Below are 19,200 nucleotides of genomic sequence, written 5' to 3'. Positions count from 1 at the left end.
ATAATAATCATTTGAATAAGTAAATATAAACAATAATACTTTCCAGTGCACAGATTTTTCCATTTACACAATAGTAGTCCTGAGATATAAATGCATCTAAATGAATGATTCGGCCTTTTTGGCCACCGAGCGCCCCCTACAGGAAGAACTAGTTCATGAACCACAATACACAGATATTCAGCACTAAGTGAACCAGAACCGCTCAACTGTGGGGGTTTTAAAGATGGCGGAGCGCATGGCTGCACGTTTGTGTGCTCAGGAGGAGCAGATCGCGGTGTTGAGTCGTGAGATTAGCCGCCTGCAGGAGGAACTGACGGGCGGCTTCGACTTCAGTACGCTGGCCAGCGGCCCGAACCTGGACTCGCTGCGCACCGAGAACGACAAGCTCAAGTACCGACTGCTACACCTCCACCGGAGCCTTCAAACCGAGCTGGAGCTGGAGGAGCAGAACCACAACCAGAGGAGAACACCGAACACAAGCCAGAAGCAGATCAAGACTGAAGAACCAAAGGAGAAGATCAATCCAATAGTGCGTGATTTATAAACAGACCTGCACCTGTCAAGTGATAGTGCCATTTATTTATGACCGTGACATTCAGTTGTTGTATTATTATAGACTGATAGATAGTCAGACAGACACATAACCTCACAGAAAAGGTATCAAATGGTAATACCACGGAACTTAAACCATGATCATATATTGCAGTATTTACATGGTACACTTGTACTCCAAATAATACCATGCTACATGTTCAAAAACCCAGATTATACCATGGTACTTTGTTGTTAATAATAATAATATATATATATCGATTGGCAGAGAAACTGATCCTTTATTAAAGGTACACACGGCTATTTTTTATTTATTTTTTTCTCATTAAAAGAAGATGTACTCCTTAAGAAATGAATTGGAATTTTGAAACATGTATAAAATCATGACCATTCACATCAGTGACCTTATAAGAGCTGCTTTATTCTACATGGAGAGGGTCCACACATGGGGGCCACCATGTAAGTTAATAAGAAACTAGTACTGCACAGTATTCAAATGTTTTTTATGTCATGACGTACAGCAGAATGCAACGCCATCAAGACCCACCACAACTGAAAAACAAGAGAAGAGCAAAAAGGAGAAGAAAGTGAAGACAGAGACTGCAGGAGAGGTGATATGAATACAACACTGAAGACACTCCTCACTTAAAACACACTCAGTCTGTGGTCAGTGTCATAGATTGCAGTGTGGTTGCATCAGCAACATTCACATTGCAGTAAATGCACACTGTGCCACATTTAGCTGTTACTGCACAGCTGATCTCTAAAAGCAAATAAACCTTAGACAGGGGGTAAATGCCATATGTAATTTTTCACTGTTAAAAACGAAGCTGTGAGGGATAGATGTACAATTTCTTTTAAACTGAACCCATAGAATTTAATTCTGAGTGATAGACTGTATGTCTATCCCTCATCAAATCACTCAGATCAGCATGCAGGGGAGGTTTTGTAAACATTCACTCTCTTTTGTGCTGTCCAACAGTTGAATCCTTGGCCTGTTTTTATCTCCGAGCGGCTGGATCTTTATGAACAGCTGAAGAAAGAGAATGATGCTCTCCTGGCCAAGCGGGTGGTGAGCAGACACCCAATTACTGTCCAGCTCCCTGATGGACAGACAGTGCAGGCCAAAGCCTGGGTGAGCAGCCCGTACCAGTTGGCATGTAACATCAGGTGAGATGTCACCCTGCTTTGTCCCTTTGCTATGTCTGTAAACCATTCTTGATCTGATTTTTTCATTAAACAATTCCATTTATTTTACCTATACATACTGTATGTAAGCATATTCAATGTGACTTTTTATTTACATGGTTACAAAAATGTCAAACTTCATAAAAATTCAATTTAATATACAACAGCTTATACAATATTTACTTTGACTTCCTGAGGTGGATGAACAAAATTTTCTGAAGGTTAACCCTTTAAGATCGGATGGGCTTAAAATAATCATCAAAATATTAATAACTACAGTCTTGACCAACACAAAATAGCTATTGTTTTAAAGCTTAGAAGCAGTACTTTACAATGCATGTAGGCATTATGACCAAAACTGAACAAGTGCTTTGAAATTTGCAGACAAATCAGAAGTGTTCCGTTTTGATCATTTGTAAAAATAATAATAATAATTTGCACTATACATATTATTGTAATCCGTAAAAACATCAATCTCATCAAATGTGTCATATGTCATTGGAAAGCTCTCAAAGAGTAAAATACAACCAGCCTAAATATAGCGAGAAATAGCTAAGTATATGTCTTTGACATTTATGTTTCATGTGAACCCGTGTTGCTTATATGCTGCGTTTTCGCTTATAAAATAAACAGAACATAAAATATCACACACCATTATTTATAAGAGGCGATTATCTTTCGAACAAGCCCTCGCACAAGGTAATCGAATGCATAAATAATTAGATAATCCACACAAAGCACAGTGTGCACACAGCATCTGGCTATCTGGCATCTTGCAATCTGGCTAAAAACATGTTAGCTTTCCTGGATTAGATGACGTCTTCGGAAATGATGTAGCGTCATGGAACGCTAAACCAATAGGATTGGGGTCAGATTGGTACAAAAATCATCCATAGTTGGGCAGAAAGACCATTTGATTGGTACCTGTTACATACGGCCACCAAAAGATGAACAGACTCAGTTGATTGATGTGTCGCATCAACACGTTAAAAAAAGTAAATTTCTGAAAAGTAAAGAATGAAATTTGAAGTTTTCTTTACAATGTTACCAAACACTTGACCCTCCTTTTTTCTTTTTTTTTGCCTGTCATTTTGGGTATGCCACTGAAACTGGAAATATTAAAAAAACCTTCAGAGCTTAAAGGGTTAAGCACCTCCCTTCACTGACCATTTGTTGGATAAAGGACTTTTTTTTTGTTAGTTAAGTGTATCGTTTAAAGTTTCCAGGGCCCTATTTTAAGAGCACTAGCACAAAGCACAGCTATGCCCAAAAAGTCATATACATCAAGTCAGTGGACATGGCCATGAAGTTTTCATGCAAGCATGCGCTAAGTCTAGGCACAAGTGGGTTTGGCGAAATTGCGTGCACAAAGCGCTATTGGGCTGGGTCATGTGCAATTTAATTTTTAGGTTCTTCTCCGACACCGTCTGCATCCTATTATATTGTTGATTCCCTGTCGAGCACCAGCAATATAAACAATGATAGCACATTTATAAGAAGTTGGTAGTGTAAATGGATGTATACAGTGAATTAGAAGAATCCTACGACAACAGGTGGAAAAAGGCTAATACAAATTAGATCATAAAAACAATTGTAAATATAAACATAATAATAATTGAAAAATGAACCATGATGTATAGATAGTTTAACAAAAACTCATAAATATTTGTTTCATAAAACAGCTACAACAGTGATCGTCATGGAAATCGTCATGATTCACTATATTTTCTGAGATTGGACATGCACTTTATTGCCACCTGCTGGTGGAATCTCTAAGCTGCAAATGCAAAAACTGAGTTCAGACTTTGCAATGCAATCAGACCTACTTTTGAAACGTCTCCGCGCAATGACTTGTTTCGCAGGAAATAAGCAAATTGTTTTTTGTGCCACTTCATTAACATACAGTAAAAACCACAGTTTGCAGGCATACACCCACAGATAGCACAAACACTCCCACTCACTCTTGCGCTGGCATGAAAATTGCACTTAGAAATAGCGCTCTTGTGAAAATGAGATAAAACGTAGCGCATGGTTGTAGCGCATAGCTCACGAAAATAGAGCACACAGTCTTTAGGAGCGGTCACAATACACTTCGCCCTCATTCACTCCCATTTAAACACATCCATCCAGGAGATCAGAAGTGCAAGTTCATGTGAAGAAATTTTGTACGACTCTGCGTACCAAAGTGCAAGTTTGGTGAACTCTGAACTGCAAATCTGGATGACGAGTGGACGTGTGACCAATAAAAGATAGAAACGTCACAAACACTGGCTCAATTCAAAGGATACATATTTCAAAGCTGCGTGTTTGTATTGTTGCTGAAAAGTGAGTAGATGGTATTTTGAATATAATATTTGTTATTTGGGAAATTTATTTGACTAAAACCAGAAGCCCTCCCGTGTGACATCATATCCGGGTCCATTGCTTATTCCAAAAAAATTTTGCATGTTCAAATCCTAGTGTGACCGCCCCTTTACAAACATGACCAGTGTTTTGTTTTGAGATAAAACGGTAAATGCTGAGAGTGACGCAGTTAATTTCAGTATACATTATGAGTGTGTGTTTGGGTTGCTGCAGTCAGGGTCTTGCAGATAACTGTGTGATTGCACGTGTGAATGGAGAGCTGTGGGATCTGGACAGACCACTGGAGACAGACTGCAGTCTGGAGCTGCTGCAGTTCGATAATGAGGACGCCCAGGCCGTAAGTTTTAGCTTTTAAAGGTGCAGTAAGTCCTTGAAGTATACACCTTATGAAATTAATATTTATTTTGTCAAATCAGTTTAAAATGATGTCAACTCTCATGGGATGATGACTCCAGTCATATCAATGTTCTTGACAAAGCTGTTTTATTCTATATATGGGTGCTCTCACTCATTGTGGCCGCCATGTTGAGATGTAGAATAAATGAATCATGGTTGACAAATACACCTGTGAATAGAGTATTTCTAGAATTACATCATTAGCTGAAAACGTTTGCTTTTGTGTGATGTCTGTCATGGATTGACAAATACATTTGGAGATGGATTGATCAGTCTGAACAGATCTTGTTTTTCTTCTCAGGTTTACTGGCATTCCAGCGCTCATATACTGGGAGAGGCTATGGAGCGTTTCTATGGTGGATGCCTCTGCTATGGGCCACCCATTGAGAATGGCTTCTACTATGACATGTTCCTGGATGGACAGAAGTGAGTTGAAGATATAATAGCTTCACATCTGTGTGATTGGTCAGTGGTTCAGTTGAGTTGAGTATGTCTGTGTTGGTCCTCACAGAGGTGTGTCGAGTACTGAGTTTGGTGATCTGGAAAACATCTGTAAAGGAATTATGAAGGACAAACAGCCATTTGAGAGACTGGAGATCAGTAAAGAAACTCTGCTGGAGATGTTTAAGGTGAGAAATCTGCCATCCAGAGATTTAGATGATGGAATTTCCCTTAAAAGTTAGTTCATCCTTTGGCACACTAACAAAGAAGTACCAAAAATTACCATGGTACAACCACAGTAAATGTTTCTTGGACACTAACAAAAAAATATTATATAAGTACCATGGTTATTTTGCACATGTACCATGGTCAGGGGTGCCGTAACGTGTGGGAAGATTATGACGATTTAAAGGGATCTGGACAGGCAAGGGGCCCAGCAGACTTTTTCTGCGTGATTTTGTTATACAGTAAATGGTCACTTTGCACTGGTTAGCTAAAATGAAGACTGTTCTTTCTTAATAATAATAAAAGCTAATCTAGTAGGTGGGGTGACCGGTATCCCCCTTAAGATGTTCAGTGTTTTATCCCAAAAGCGCTTTTTACGTGCTAAATGCCCTTCCCATCTGTACAGAGTGTGGTGTGACTCACGCACATCCTTGCACTGGACGCATCATAAACCAGGCTTGACTGGATCGTGCGGAGTGCTAAACAACGTTGCATAGACCCCAAACCTGAATAAAATTGATCATTTTCTACTTGAAGCACTATGCAAAATGTTAAACGTCTCATAATGATAATTTTATATGTAATTGAAATGTTTAAATAGTTTATACTGTATATCTTTTATTTAATGCTGAAGATTGAAGACACATTTAAATTTTTGGATGAGAATGTAATATGAAATATGTGCAATTTCCATGTTTGGTGGTAAAATGTGAAAAGTCTCAACAAACAGATATGAGTACAATGGACTAGAAAAAAAATTTTTTTTTTTTTGTTCTTTTTTTTTTTTTTTAGAAAAACAATTGTTATAAACTTGCAAAACTACAACAGTGTACTCTGGATTGCAGTATGACACTATATTTCTATATTCCTCTAAAATCAAGCAGTACATTACAAAAATAAATACCAGTGTTATAATTTGAAAAAATATTCATCTAAATTAAAAAAAAGTAAGTTCACATGATAGAAGACACCTTAACTGAGTGTAACAGGGTTAAGATGGGCAAGGAGGAGGTGGGAACCGGCTGAACAGTCAAAATAATGTTTAATGAAAATGTAAAAAGACACAAACATAAACACTTATGGCAGCTGCGTGTGGCTCTCTCTCTCTCGGACTGCCGTATCCGGCTCAGCTTTATCCCTCTCCTCGGCTGATTAGCCCGTGTGCACTCATGACCTGGCCCCGCCCTCCTCCTCATCACACTGAGGAAAACCTGTAGTGGCAGATCATAAGACACTTTTTTTTCCCCCACATATGCATTCTAGGGTTAAATCAACATTTAAAACATAATAAATGCAATATTTCCATTAGAAACACATTCCCAACTCACTACAATGACATTAAAATATTCTAATGTATATATACAGTATACAGTGCATTCAGAAAGATTTCAGACCCCTTAATTGTTTTCACATTTTGCTTTGTTGCAGCCTTATGCTAAAATGCTTTAAATTATTTATTTTTTTCACATCAATCTACACTCCATACCTCATAATGACATAGCAAAAAACAGATTTTTTATAACTTTGCAAATTTATTAAAAATAAAAAGCTGAAATATCACATTGACATAATGATAAGTATTCAGACCCTTTGCTTGAACACTTGAAATTTAGCTCAGGTGCATCCCATTTCTCTGGATCATCTTTGAGATGTTTCTACACTTTGATTGGTGTCCACCTGTGGCAAATTCAATCGATTGGACATGATTTGAAAAGGCACACACATGTCTAGATAAGGTCTCACAGCTGAAAATGCATATCAGAGCAAAAACCAAGTCATGAGGTGCCTGCAGAGCTCAGAGACAGGATTGTGTCGAGGCACAGATCTGGGGAAGGATGCAAAACATTTTCGGCTAAATTGAAGGTTCCCAAGAGCACAGTGGCCTCCATAATTCTTAAATGGAGGAAGTTTGGAACAACCAGGACTCTTCCTAGAGCTGGTCGCCTGGCCAAACTGGACTATCGGGGGAGAAGGGCCTTGGTAAGAGAGGTGACCAAGAACCCGATGGTCACTCTGGTTGAGCACTAGAGATCATGTGTGGTAGAGCTGTGGAATATAATCGTTTTTATGATGCATCGCGATGCTGACGTGAACGATTCTGCATCGATGCATAAAAACAAAAGAATCGATTTTTAATTTTTTTAATTAAATATCATATACAGTATATGCCATACTGTTTTTAAATAAAGTAAGTAGTCTTATTAATCTTATTAATTTTTACTAAGATAAGTAGAAAAATTAGCTTGATAAAAAAATATGCTGTGTGCAAGACATGTCGAACCAAGATTAAATACTTCGGCAACACAACAGATATGAGGAATCACATCTCCCTTTTTCACCCAGAGCTAAAGTTAGCAGCAACCCCCGCAAAACGCAGCTAATCAGCCAACAATACAACAAGCAATGGTATCAAATTTACCTCAGAACACCGAAAGGGCAAAGAAGATCACACAGTCCATTGCCACATTTATTGTAAAGGATCTCCGCCCTTACTCGGTCGTGGAAAAAACCTGCTTTCGCTTCCTCCTCCATACCCTGGAGCCAAGATAGTGAGTTTTTTCACAGACACCGCTATACCTGTTCTGTACAGTGACACAAAATCTAGAGTGATAGAGTCGATGCACAACGCCAGCCGAGTGGCCATCACCTGCGATTCCTGGACATCCATTGCCACAGATTCATATGTAACGGTAACTGCTCATTATTAATAAAATAATTGGAGGACAATATCCATCGTGATGCATTGAGAATTGTTTTATAATCGAATCGTTACCCTCTGAATCGTAATCTTATCTAATCGTGAGGCAAGTGAAGATTCACACCTCTAATGTGTGGAGATGGGAGAAACTTGCAGAAGGACAACTATCCCTGCAACACTCCACCGATCTTGGCTTTATGGCAGAGTGGCCAGATGGAAGCCTCTCCTCAGTGCAAGACATGCAAAAAAAGCACCTAAAGCACTCTCAGACTGTGAGAAACAAGATTCTCTGGTCTAAGGAAATGAATATTGTACTGTTTGGCCTCAATTCCAAGCATCATGTCTGGAGGAAACCAGGCACTGCTCATCACCTGTGCAATATCATCCCAACGGTGAAGCATGGTGGTGGTAGCATCATGCTGTGGGGGTGTTTTTTAGCGGCAGGGTCTGGGGGACTGGTCAGGGTTGACGGAAAGCTGAACGCAGAAAAATACAGAGATATCCGTAATGAAAACCTGGTCCAGAGCACTCAGGACCTCAGACTGGGCCAAAGGTTCACCTTCCAACAGGACAATGACCCTAAGCACACAGCCAAGACAACGCAAGAGTGGTTTAGGGACAACTCTGTGAATGTCCTTGAGTGGTCCAGCCAGAGCCTGGACTTGAACCCAATCGAGCATCTCTGGAGAGACCTATTGTGTGTGTGTGTGTGTGTGTGTGTGTGTGTGTGTGTGTGTGTACAGTTGTGCTCAAAAGTTTGCATACCCTTGGAGAATTGGTAATATATGTACCATTTTTAAAGAAAACATGAGTGAGCAGGCAAAACACATTTATTTAATATGGGATTCATATCATTCAACTGTAGGTTATAACAGAATGGCACAATCATAAAACAAAACATGGCAACAAAAAATTAAATGATCCCTGTTCAAAAGTCTGCATACCCTTAGTTCTTAATACTGTGTATTGCCCCCTTTAGCATCAATGACAGCGTGCAGTCTTTTGTAATAGTTGTCTATGAGGCCCCAGATTCTTGCAGGTGGTATAGCTGCCCATTCATCTTGGCAAAATGCCAGAAAAGGATTTTCTGATAACATGCTGCATTCATCTTGCCATCAATTTTCACAAGAATCCCCGTGCCTTTAGAGCTCAATACCCCCAAAACATCAGTGAGCCACCACCATGCTTCACAGTGGGGATGGTATTATTTTCACTACTAGGCCTTGTTGACCCCTCTCCAAACATAGAACTTATGGTTGTGACCATAAAGCTCTATTTTGGTCTCGTCACTCCAAATTACAGTGTGCCAGAAGCTGTGAGGTGTGTCAAGGTGTTGTCATTTGTGGCATTGGCACAGTAAAGGCTTCTTTCTGGCAACTCGACCATGCAGCTCATTTTTGTTCAAGTATCGTCGTATTGTGCCCCTTGAAACAACCACACTGTCTTTTTCCAGAGCAGCCTGTATTTCTCCTGAGGTTACCTGTGGGATTTTCTTTGTATCCCAAACAATTCTTCTGGCAGTTGTGGCTGAAATCTTTCTTGGTCTACCTGACCTTGGCTTGGTATCAAGAGATCCCTGAATTTTCCACTTCTTAATAAGTGATTGAACAGTACTGACTGGCATTTTCAAGACTTTGGATATCTTTTTATATCCTTTTCCATCTTTATAAAGTTCCGTTACCTTGTTACGCAGGTCTTTTGACAGTTCTTTTCTGCTCCCCATGGCTCAGTATCTAGCCTGCTCAGTGCATCCAAGTGAGAGCTAACAAACTCATTGACTATTTATACACAGACACTAATTGCAATTTAAAAAGCCACAGGTGTGGGAAATTAACCTTTAATGTGTGTGTCACCTTGTGTGTCTGTAACAAGGCCAAACATTCTAGGGTATGTAAACTTTTGCTCAGGGCCATTTGGAAACAGAAACAGAAAAACAAAAAGAAAAGGTTAGAGTGGGCAAAGAAACACAGACACTGGACAACAGATAATTGGAAAAGAGTGTTATAGATGCATTTGTGGGATCAGCTAGACTGTAAGGTGCGTGAGAAGTGCCTGCAAGACAGCCACATCTATGGCAAGTGCTTCAGGAAGTGTTGGGTGAAATGTCGTCTGAGTATCTGGACAAACTGACAGCTAGAATGCCAAAGATCTGCAAAGCTGTCATTGCTGCACGTGGAGGATTTTTGAAGTAGTTTAAGAAGTTCCGATTTTTTTTTTTCAATTTGTAATATTAATTTTTCATGTTATTAATGTCCTGACTATACATTGTGATCAGTTGAATGCCACTTTGGTGAATAAAAGTACCAATTTCTTTCCATAAGAGCAAAATCTGTACATTATTCAAAAATTTTGGTTGCCAGTGTATATATTTATTTTAGTTATTTCTATTAAATGCGTTAAGCTACTTTAATTAACTTTTCAAACTCAAGTTTGTTTTTTTAGTGTCTCTTATTGAATATGCAATCATGCTGTAAAGGGGTTAGAGGGAAAGGAGGCGGCGAGAACCGGCTTGACAATATAAATAAAGTTTGATGATAAACTTAAACAAAAACACACAAACATAAACACATACAGGGCAGCTGCCTGTAATTCTCTCTCTCTCTCTGGAACTGCTGTATCCGGTCGCCTTTATCGCTCGCCTCATCAGGCTGATTGGGGTCCGGGCGTGCGTCATTCCGGTCCGGCCCCACCCCCCTCCACGCTACACATGCTTATGTTCATGTTTATTAATACTGATAACTTTTAATGGAAAAAAAATGTTGTAAGTGTTTCAATAAGGTAGGGGGCCCAAAAATCCTAATGGTGCCTCTGACCATGGTATATATCAGATTACCATGGTATTGTATCTGATATCATCATTGTACCCATTTTGTAAGGACGATTAGAGTAAAACATCTTTTCATATGCTTTTGTTGATTGTAGTACAACAAGTTCAAGTGTCGCATCCTGAATGAGAAGGTTTCCACACCCACCACTACAGTGTACAGGTAACATACAGGGACACAGCTAAAGCTAGAACAGCTGCTGTAAAACTTCTTCCTCTCATGAATTCACTCTTCCTCTGGTAGGTGTGGCCCTTTGATTGACCTCTGCCGAGGGCCACATGTTCGACACACGGGCAAAATCAAAACGCTGAAAATCTATAAGGTAACCAGAACATATTTATGCTCTCAATATTCAGCACTTTTTTGTTTGTTCCTGTCTTCATATGATGTCAGGGTCATCAGATGATAGAAACAATAATATTGTTAGACAACATTTGTTTTTTGCTAAATAAGCTCTGGCAGGTCACATTACTTCATCTACAAGAAATAAAGATTAAAGTGCTTTACAGGTGAATTTCTACAAAGGTCCAGTAAAATTACACCATAGCTATTTAGTAATATTTTCACATTCGTAGAACAAATTTATATGACAAATTTCTTGATCGTTTGAGATAAAATAGTTCATTATACCAGGGGCTTTCAAACTGGGATCTGGGACCCTCAGGGGGCTGCAAGGGGGTGCTAGGGGGTCTGTGGAGTATTAAAAAAAAAAAAATAAGTGTAACACTGTTAAAAAAAAGCTCTGACTAAAGACTGGTTGGCAATCATGAGATTAATCATGATTATTTATTTAAAAAAATATTTTTATCTCTTTAGCTGTCGCCTTTAGCTTGCTAAAGATGGTATGGAAAAAACACTATAAACATAATACAAAATAAATATTTTTGGAGCATTTTTTAATTATTTATTTATAAGATAATTATTTTAATATATTTTAGGAATGGGGGTCCCTCGCAAAGAGATCCTCAAATTTGGGAGTCCTACGCTGAGTTCAGAATTGCATACTACCATACTGCTCCTACTACTTCTGCCATAGACAGTTATGGCTGAAGTAGTATGGGTAGTGTGCAATTCCGAACTCAGCCTTAGGCATCGAAATGTTTGAAAACCCCTGCATTATCCTTCTGAGACCCAAGCGTGACTACTGTGTGCATTTTCCATTCCTCTTTTTGATTTGTAACTAGTAGACCCTAAAAAAAACAATTAAAAAATAGGCTAAATAGTTTTCCAAAAATGTATGTCCACATATGTGGACAGTGGAACTAAGTTGTGAAATTTTAAATAATACCAAGCTATAGAAAGTCAGATTTTTTTTTTTTTTTTTTTTTTTAATCCAACTGTTTGTTGATGTTTCCAGGAGTGCTGGTTATTCATGTTAAATATACTGTAAAAATTTGAATTATGAAAAAGTGATTACTATTGTCCCATGTCTGCCAAACATGTTGAGTTGTCCAAAACATCATCTGCAGCCTGAAACTGAACTTTTGATTGGATGTTAGGAGTGAATGCACTTGGCTGAATAGGAAAGCTTTAGAATGCTCCCTAATTAGTGCTTGACTTAAACTCCAGTGTGCTATCTGTCTGCACTGGTCTCAGAACAATTTGAAATGCACCTTATTTTCATCCTAACTCTATATACAGACTCTGAAAGCAATATTTTCCAGCTTTTGGATGTATCCATTGATTCTCAATGTGATAATGCACAGTGAATAAGATATTTTATAGAAAATGAGCCTATAGTCCACATACGTCGTCAGTGTGTTTAACAGTGTGCCGTTTCACAATAAATCAAATACATTTTTAGTGGCATAGCAGATGGAATTAGAGACTAATCTTTTGATTCAAACTGGTTTCAATGTAAAAACTTAATGAGGTTTCTTAACAGATGTAGTTTTTTTGCTGTTTATCCAAAAGACAAACTCAGCTGAGATTGGCGCCATGTTGTTTTGTTACATGACTCGAAAGTTTAACCCTTTAATGACAGCCTATAATCTCCTGAACTGAGATCAGTCAGTTTAAATTAAATGAAATTATGCATAGCCTATAGTGAAGCCAAAACGTAATGTCCACACATTTGTACGCGGGGTCTCAGGACTGTAACACTAAAAAATCAAAACTTTGTTTCAAAACTCTTTGTTCAGAGCTATACCTGGTAGTCACCGTGAGGTAAAATAGAGGAAGTATTGGAATTCATTTGTTCGATCGTAAATGTACAACATTTTTTTGAAAAATGGTCCAATAAAACTTAATTATTAACATTTATAAGTGGACCTCAAGGGAAAATAAATTAATTTCAAGAAAAATTGTGTGGTTTTTCAGAATTCGTCTACATACTGGGAAGGTCGTTCTGACATGGAAACTCTCCAGCGGATCTATGGAATCTCTTTTCCTGACAGTAAAATGATGAAGGAGTGGGAGCGCTTCCAAGAGGAGGCCAAAAATAGAGACCACCGCAAAATTGGGAAGGTAGTTTAAAGCGTCATTGCTGGGTGATGATATTTAAGCTGATTTATTGATCTTCAGATGAATGAAGACAGGATCTCAACTGCTGCTTAATTCACTCCATATTAAAACTATTGAGTGCATCAAAAATATTACTGTAAAAAAAAAATTTTTTTAACCACATCATTGTTGATTCTTGATTGTTGAATTTCTGCATGGCTATGAAGTCGTTCCAGGTTTGTTGACCGTATTACAGCTCAATATCACTTCGCCACTTTCTTTCCAAATAGTTATAAATTTTCAAATGAATGAAACTTCAAAGAGCCATACGAAAAATGGCGTAATGCTGGCTTGCACTCTTTGTCAACCAAGATAGGTGGCAATTATTCCTGAAATTATTGTGATTCGTGGGCATTTATAATATATTCATATTTTTTATATATATAATATTACTATAAAATGCTATCTTTTTCTTCATGGCAAAAAAGTTAAGTAAATCAAAGTCTTTATTTTTCCTGTGACTGCCTGCAGTGTCACACAGTTTTAATGACAGTGAGCAGATCTCTCTCTCTCACTCACACAGTTGGTGGCGGCCGTCACGTTCTGTTCCGTCTCAGTGGGAGATGCAGCTGAAACCTAATTAGACGTGAAACTTCTAATAAACTTCACTGCATATAACGGCCGTGCCATATGATTTATTGTATACTCCTTCTACAATGCCATACTCCTCTGTAGTGGGCAGTGTATCAAAATATATGTCACATCACCTCCTGGTGGAGCGACACGTATCACTTCCTCTGTATGTGTGATGAACAAGGCTTTTAACTCTCTCTCTCTTGCTTGCTCTTTCTCTCTGACGGTGTGATTTCTAGGATCAAGAACTGTTCTTCTTTCATGATCTCAGTCCAGGAAGTTGCTTCTTTCTACCACGAGGAGCGTACATCTACAACACCCTGACAGAGTTTATCAGGGTAATGTCAAAACATGAGCTCAAACCAAAGCTACAATTCAAGACTACAAATTTCACTTCAAAATCAAAATATATAAGTAAAGAGTTTTTTGCATTACAGTAATGAGAATTTTAGGGGAAATGTGATTAATTGTCATGGAAATAATGCCAAAAATCTCAGTTGTCTTAAATAGGCTCCATTTTCTTTATGAAAAATACATTTTTCTTGTGATTATTGAGGGGAAATGTGACTCGACATGACTCAACAATGTGTATTATGTGTATGTGTGTTTTGCTGTACAGGAGGAATACTGCAGACGTGGCTTTCAGGAAGTCGCTTCTCCAAACATCTATAACAGTAAACTGTGGGAGACGTCAGGTCACTGGCAGCACTACAGTGAAAACATGTTCTCCTTCCCTGTAGAGCAGGATGTGTTTGCTCTGAAACCCATGAACTGCCCTGGACACTGGTAAATGCATACATGTGACACAGATGAGGGTGATTTAAAGGAATAGTTTTCCAAACATGGGAAATCTGTCTTTACTTACCCACATGACTTTCTCTCTTGAAAAGGGCAAAATGACAAAACTGCACAAAAAAGTTTTGTCATGTTGGAATGATCATATTTACAGGTTGAACGACACCACAAATTCATAATTACAAATGGGGAAACTCTGGATTTTTTCCGAGCCCAGACTTTCCAAGTCAGGGGCGTGTCAATTAAACATTCATTTTTTGGTAGTAATTCAGTTTCACTTGAGGATTTTGACTGTGCAGTTTTAGTTTGTACGCATTTTTTGTACTGTTAATAAAGAATAACAATAAAACTTGCCAGAAAATAAGACTCATTTAGCTGGTTAATGCAGCGGCAAGCGATTGGAACAAAACTACATTTCCCATCATTAAATATGGCCACACAAAAATGACAAAATCGCTAAAGCATTAATTGCACACCTAATGCGTGGCTTTGCTCTTTATTTTGTTGGATTGGTGCTAAAAAAGCTTCCTACCTTCAACAGTAAGTGAAAAACAGAATTTTATGAAATTGCAAAACGGTTTGTTCTTTCCGAGTAAAATCACTTGAACACACATCACATCGTATTTACGATTTCCAACCTCGTAAGTATGAAATTCCCAGTAGGACTTGAACGCACCAAGTATCACAGTAAGTCCATATAACTCGTCTGGTTCTAAGTTCTGTCGTTCATCTTCTGTTTCTTCATCAGTCTGATGTTTAGTCATCGACCACGCTCCTGGCGTGAACTTCCTCTCAGACTGGCTGACTTTGGCGTTCTGCATCGTAACGAGCTGTCGGGGACGCTGACTGGTCTCACTAGAGTACGACGCTTTCAGCAGGATGATGCTCATATATTCTGCACTATGAATCAGGTGATCTGGATAACATTACCACCTCCTTGTGGTATGAAAACATGCATGATGTGATGAAGAATCTGAGCTGGTAATCCAAAGGTTGAGGGCTCAAATTTTGGCCCGGAAGTGTTACAGTACATGTCCACTGGTGCAAAAACTTTTGGGGTGTGTGAACTGCCATTTTTCATGAGCTTGTAATTTAAGAAAGACTTTGCAACCTTGGTTTGTCTGAACCTCACAGTGATTGTCTGCTGCCCAGTGTTTTTGCCTCTCATTTGCATGAAGTCAGAATATCCTGACATTTTGAGAAAGTTCACAGTTAGTTGCTTTTGATTGAAAGTGTCCATTGAAAACAATTTATCAGATAACGTCAACAGAGTGCTAGAGGTGTCATTTAAAAGTCAGAACCTAATTATTGTTGCTCACTTTGTCCCAGATCGAGTCTGAGATAAAAGGCTGTCTGGATTTCTTGCGCTGCATCTACAATGTGTTCGGATTCTCCTTCCAGTTGCATCTGTCCACACGTCCGGAGAAGTTCCTTGGTGATATGGCAGTGTGGAACCAGGCTGAGAAGGTTCCAGATTTTCATTCTTCTGCTGTGTTTTAGATGGGAGTGGTGTCTGGTTTATGAAGTGTACAGTATTAATAGGATTTGTATTTTCTTTTGGTTTTCATAGCAACTTGAAAACAGTCTGAATGAGTTTGGAGAGCCATGGAAACTCAATCCAGGTGATGGGGCTTTTTATGGACCAAAGGTGAGACCTCTATAAGACTGGTGACATGGAGACAGTGTTGGGTGTATCCGATTACATAGTAATTAGTTACTATAATCAAATGACTTTTTAGTCAAAAAAAGTAGTGTAACACACTACATTTTAAATTCTTGTACTCAGATTACAGTTACTTTTAAGTACATTACTTGTGCTAAAGTAATATGTATAATACATTTAAAATATTAATTCCTATATACGTATGTTAGCGTTTCTGTTACATCTGAAGGGTGTGCGACAATGTATGAGGAAATACAAATTCAAATTTTGAATTTGAGCAGAAAACCAAAAACTTTTATAGAAAAAGTTATTTAGAAAGTAACTTAAGTAAAATAATAAGTAATCTGATTACATTTTAGAGAAGTAATTTGTCATTTGTAGTGAATTGCTTATTTTGAGTAACTTACCCAACACTGCATGGAGAACTGTGCTCTGTTAATAACATCTCCAGAAAAAATAACCGAACACTTTCCTGTCTAAATCTTCTCTCTGAATTCTTCCATCTTAGATTGACATTACAATTAAAGATGCTATTGGTCGATATCACCAGTGTGCCACTATTCAGCTCGACTTCCAGTTGCCCATCCGTTTCAATCTCACATATGTGGGGTGAGTTCAACTCAGATAACTTTGTGTAACCGAAGAAATGGTTTTGGTTTCTGTGTTTAAACTGTTTTAACTATTGCAGGAAAGATGGCGATGATAAAGCCAGACCGGTGATCATTCATCGAGCTATTCTAGGATCGGTGGAGAGAATGATCGCCATCCTCACGGAGAACTATGCTGGGAAATGGTGAGAATGAGATACCAAATGTCTCTTTTACTGCAGTAATGTACACACTCATCACTGAAAGAGATTTATTTGATTGATACAGGTAACCAATTACATTACTGAATCTGCATTTCTACTCTTTTTATAGTCAATGAAACTCTTATCTCAAAAGATCAATAAAAATATATATCTTTTTTCATGATGTGACCCCTTAAAAGATTTTGATAAATATCTTGCTTTTGGTTTGTTAGTCCGACTTTGCAAACAACATTTACAATAAAGCGTTTACATGATGTTTTAAATTGTTTAAGTCTGACTGAAATTTAATTTTAAAATGTATGGAAACTGAGTCTGTCTCTATATCGCCTCTTCTCAGGCCGCTGTGGTTGTCTCCCCGCCAAGTGATGTTGGTGCCTGTAAATCCATCTCTTGAAGAATACGCCAAACAGGTACAGCATGCATGACTGAGGTTCACTGTATCATCAGTTATCAAATAGAAGGGTAAGATGGTTTTTGGTTTTCCTCTGGCAGGTGTGCAAGCAGTTTGTTGAAGCTGGTTTTATGGCCGATGCTGATCTGGATTCTGGTTGCCTTTTGAACAAGAAAATTCGTAATGCGCAACTGGCGCAGTACAACTTTATCTTGGGTAAGATGGTATCAGTAGTTCTCAGCTGGAGAGTCGTGACCCGAAAATGGGTTGCAAGACCATTCTAATAGGGTCGCGGAGGGCAGGGAAAAAAACAATGCTGAATGCAAATAATAAAATGCAACTAACCATATAACCACATTAAAGTATCATCAAACAATAATTCATAGTGAACAGTGATTGTTTTAGAGCAATGACTCTCAAATGGTTTTAATTCATGGTCAGGATTTTACACTGGACATTGTGTGACAAACCAACACAGTACAAAACCCACAACCCATTTTGCTCATGGTTTTTGAGGATGAGGGAATGTCATGCAACCTGTTCATGTTGACATCTGTCTTATTTGGCTAGCTTCTACCAAGTGACATGAATTTGTGCCAAAATGCCATTGTTTTTTTATTTTATTTTGCTATCCTAACTATGCATGAATATTGAGTTGGTAACACTTTACAATAATGTTCCATTTGATAACAACATTAGTTAACAAGAACTAACAATGAACAATACTTTTACTGCATTTACTAATCTTGGTTAATGTTAATTTCAACATATACATTTAAAAATTAAAAAGTTGTATATGTTAACATTAGTTAATGCACTATGAACTATCAATAAACAAAAGTTTATTAACTAACATTTACAAAGATTAATAAATGCTTTAAAAATATATTGTTAATTGTTTGTTCATGATACCTAATGCATTAACTAATGTTAACGAATGAAACCTTATCGTAAAGTTATACTATTGAGTTTATTGACACTGCTCTGTAACATGCTGATAGAGCAGCTGCTGTTTGTCTTCTCCAATCAAATGTGTTTGTCTCTGTTTTGGTTTGCAGTGGTGGGTGAGAAGGAGCGGCTGACTAACAGCGTGAATGTGCGCACACGAGACAACAAGGTCCACGGAGAGCTGACGGTGCAGGAGGTGATGGCCAGACTGACCCTCCTGAAACAATCCAGGTGCAGGAATGCAGAGGAGGTGTTCTGAACCACAGATAGAGAGTCTTTATTGTACTGAGAGAAAATGAGATCAAGTTCAAAAAGTTGGAGATGGGAAATAGAGCATAAAAATGTATATGAAGGATAAATACTGGATAAGATAACAGTAAACAGAAGTAGTGACATTTGAGAATGTGCTTTGAAAGAAAGGCTTTGTGAATTGGCTGTTAAATTATGTGATGGGCTGGTGTTTAAGAAAGCTAGTGTCTTTCTGACTGTGTACTGACTGTTAATAAAGACTAAATAAAATAAAGTTTTTATTGTTTGTTTTTTTATGCTTCCCTTTACCATAGATATAAGACAGTACCCTAAATTTACCGTGTTAACTATGGCTACCATGTCCTAAAAAGAATCCTAGTAGTGCCACAGTACTTTTTTGTTAGTGTAATACCAAGTTGGGTCATAAAACTATTTTAGTGAAACATGATCAGCTCCCCAGGCCCAGGATGGGCCTGGCCCACCCTGGCAACAACCTTTCTTACTTGGTCAGTACCATGGTACTTCTATATATACCTTTCTACTGAATGATTCACACCACATTGATTACTCTAAGATACT

General features: G+C 38.2%; 1 protein-coding gene across 2 annotated transcripts; it reads left to right on the top strand.

The window, feature by feature from the left end:
* Nucleotides 1–178: 178 nt before the first annotated feature.
* LOC127455744 (threonine--tRNA ligase 1, cytoplasmic-like) lies at nucleotides 179–18,895 on the top strand. Of its 2 annotated transcripts, none has more exons than XM_051723845.1 (19): nucleotides 179–529; nucleotides 1,077–1,163; nucleotides 1,535–1,722; nucleotides 4,318–4,441; nucleotides 4,802–4,926; nucleotides 5,012–5,129; nucleotides 10,787–10,851; nucleotides 10,933–11,011; nucleotides 13,009–13,155; nucleotides 14,004–14,102; nucleotides 14,384–14,550; nucleotides 15,308–15,470; nucleotides 15,889–16,026; nucleotides 16,130–16,207; nucleotides 16,731–16,831; nucleotides 16,911–17,015; nucleotides 17,371–17,443; nucleotides 17,526–17,640; nucleotides 18,483–18,895. In XM_051723845.1, exons 1-19 carry the CDS (start codon nucleotides 224–226, stop codon nucleotides 18,629–18,631), a joined length of 2,427 nt encoding a protein of 808 aa, XP_051579805.1. In that variant the 5' UTR covers nucleotides 179–223; the 3' UTR covers nucleotides 18,632–18,895. The 2 variants fall into 2 exon arrangements, with proteins under 2 accessions (XP_051579805.1, XP_051579804.1); XM_051723844.1 differs by having other exon boundaries at nucleotides 1,074–1,163.
* The last annotated feature ends 305 nt before the right edge of the window (nucleotides 18,896–19,200 follow it).

This window comes from Myxocyprinus asiaticus, chromosome 18 (genome assembly GCF_019703515.2).
Source record: "Myxocyprinus asiaticus isolate MX2 ecotype Aquarium Trade chromosome 18, UBuf_Myxa_2, whole genome shotgun sequence".
Taxonomy (NCBI): domain Eukaryota; kingdom Metazoa; phylum Chordata; class Actinopteri; order Cypriniformes; family Catostomidae; genus Myxocyprinus; species Myxocyprinus asiaticus.
The sequence above is the reverse complement of the archived record's forward strand: the minus strand, read 5'-3'. Positions and strand labels throughout refer to the sequence as shown.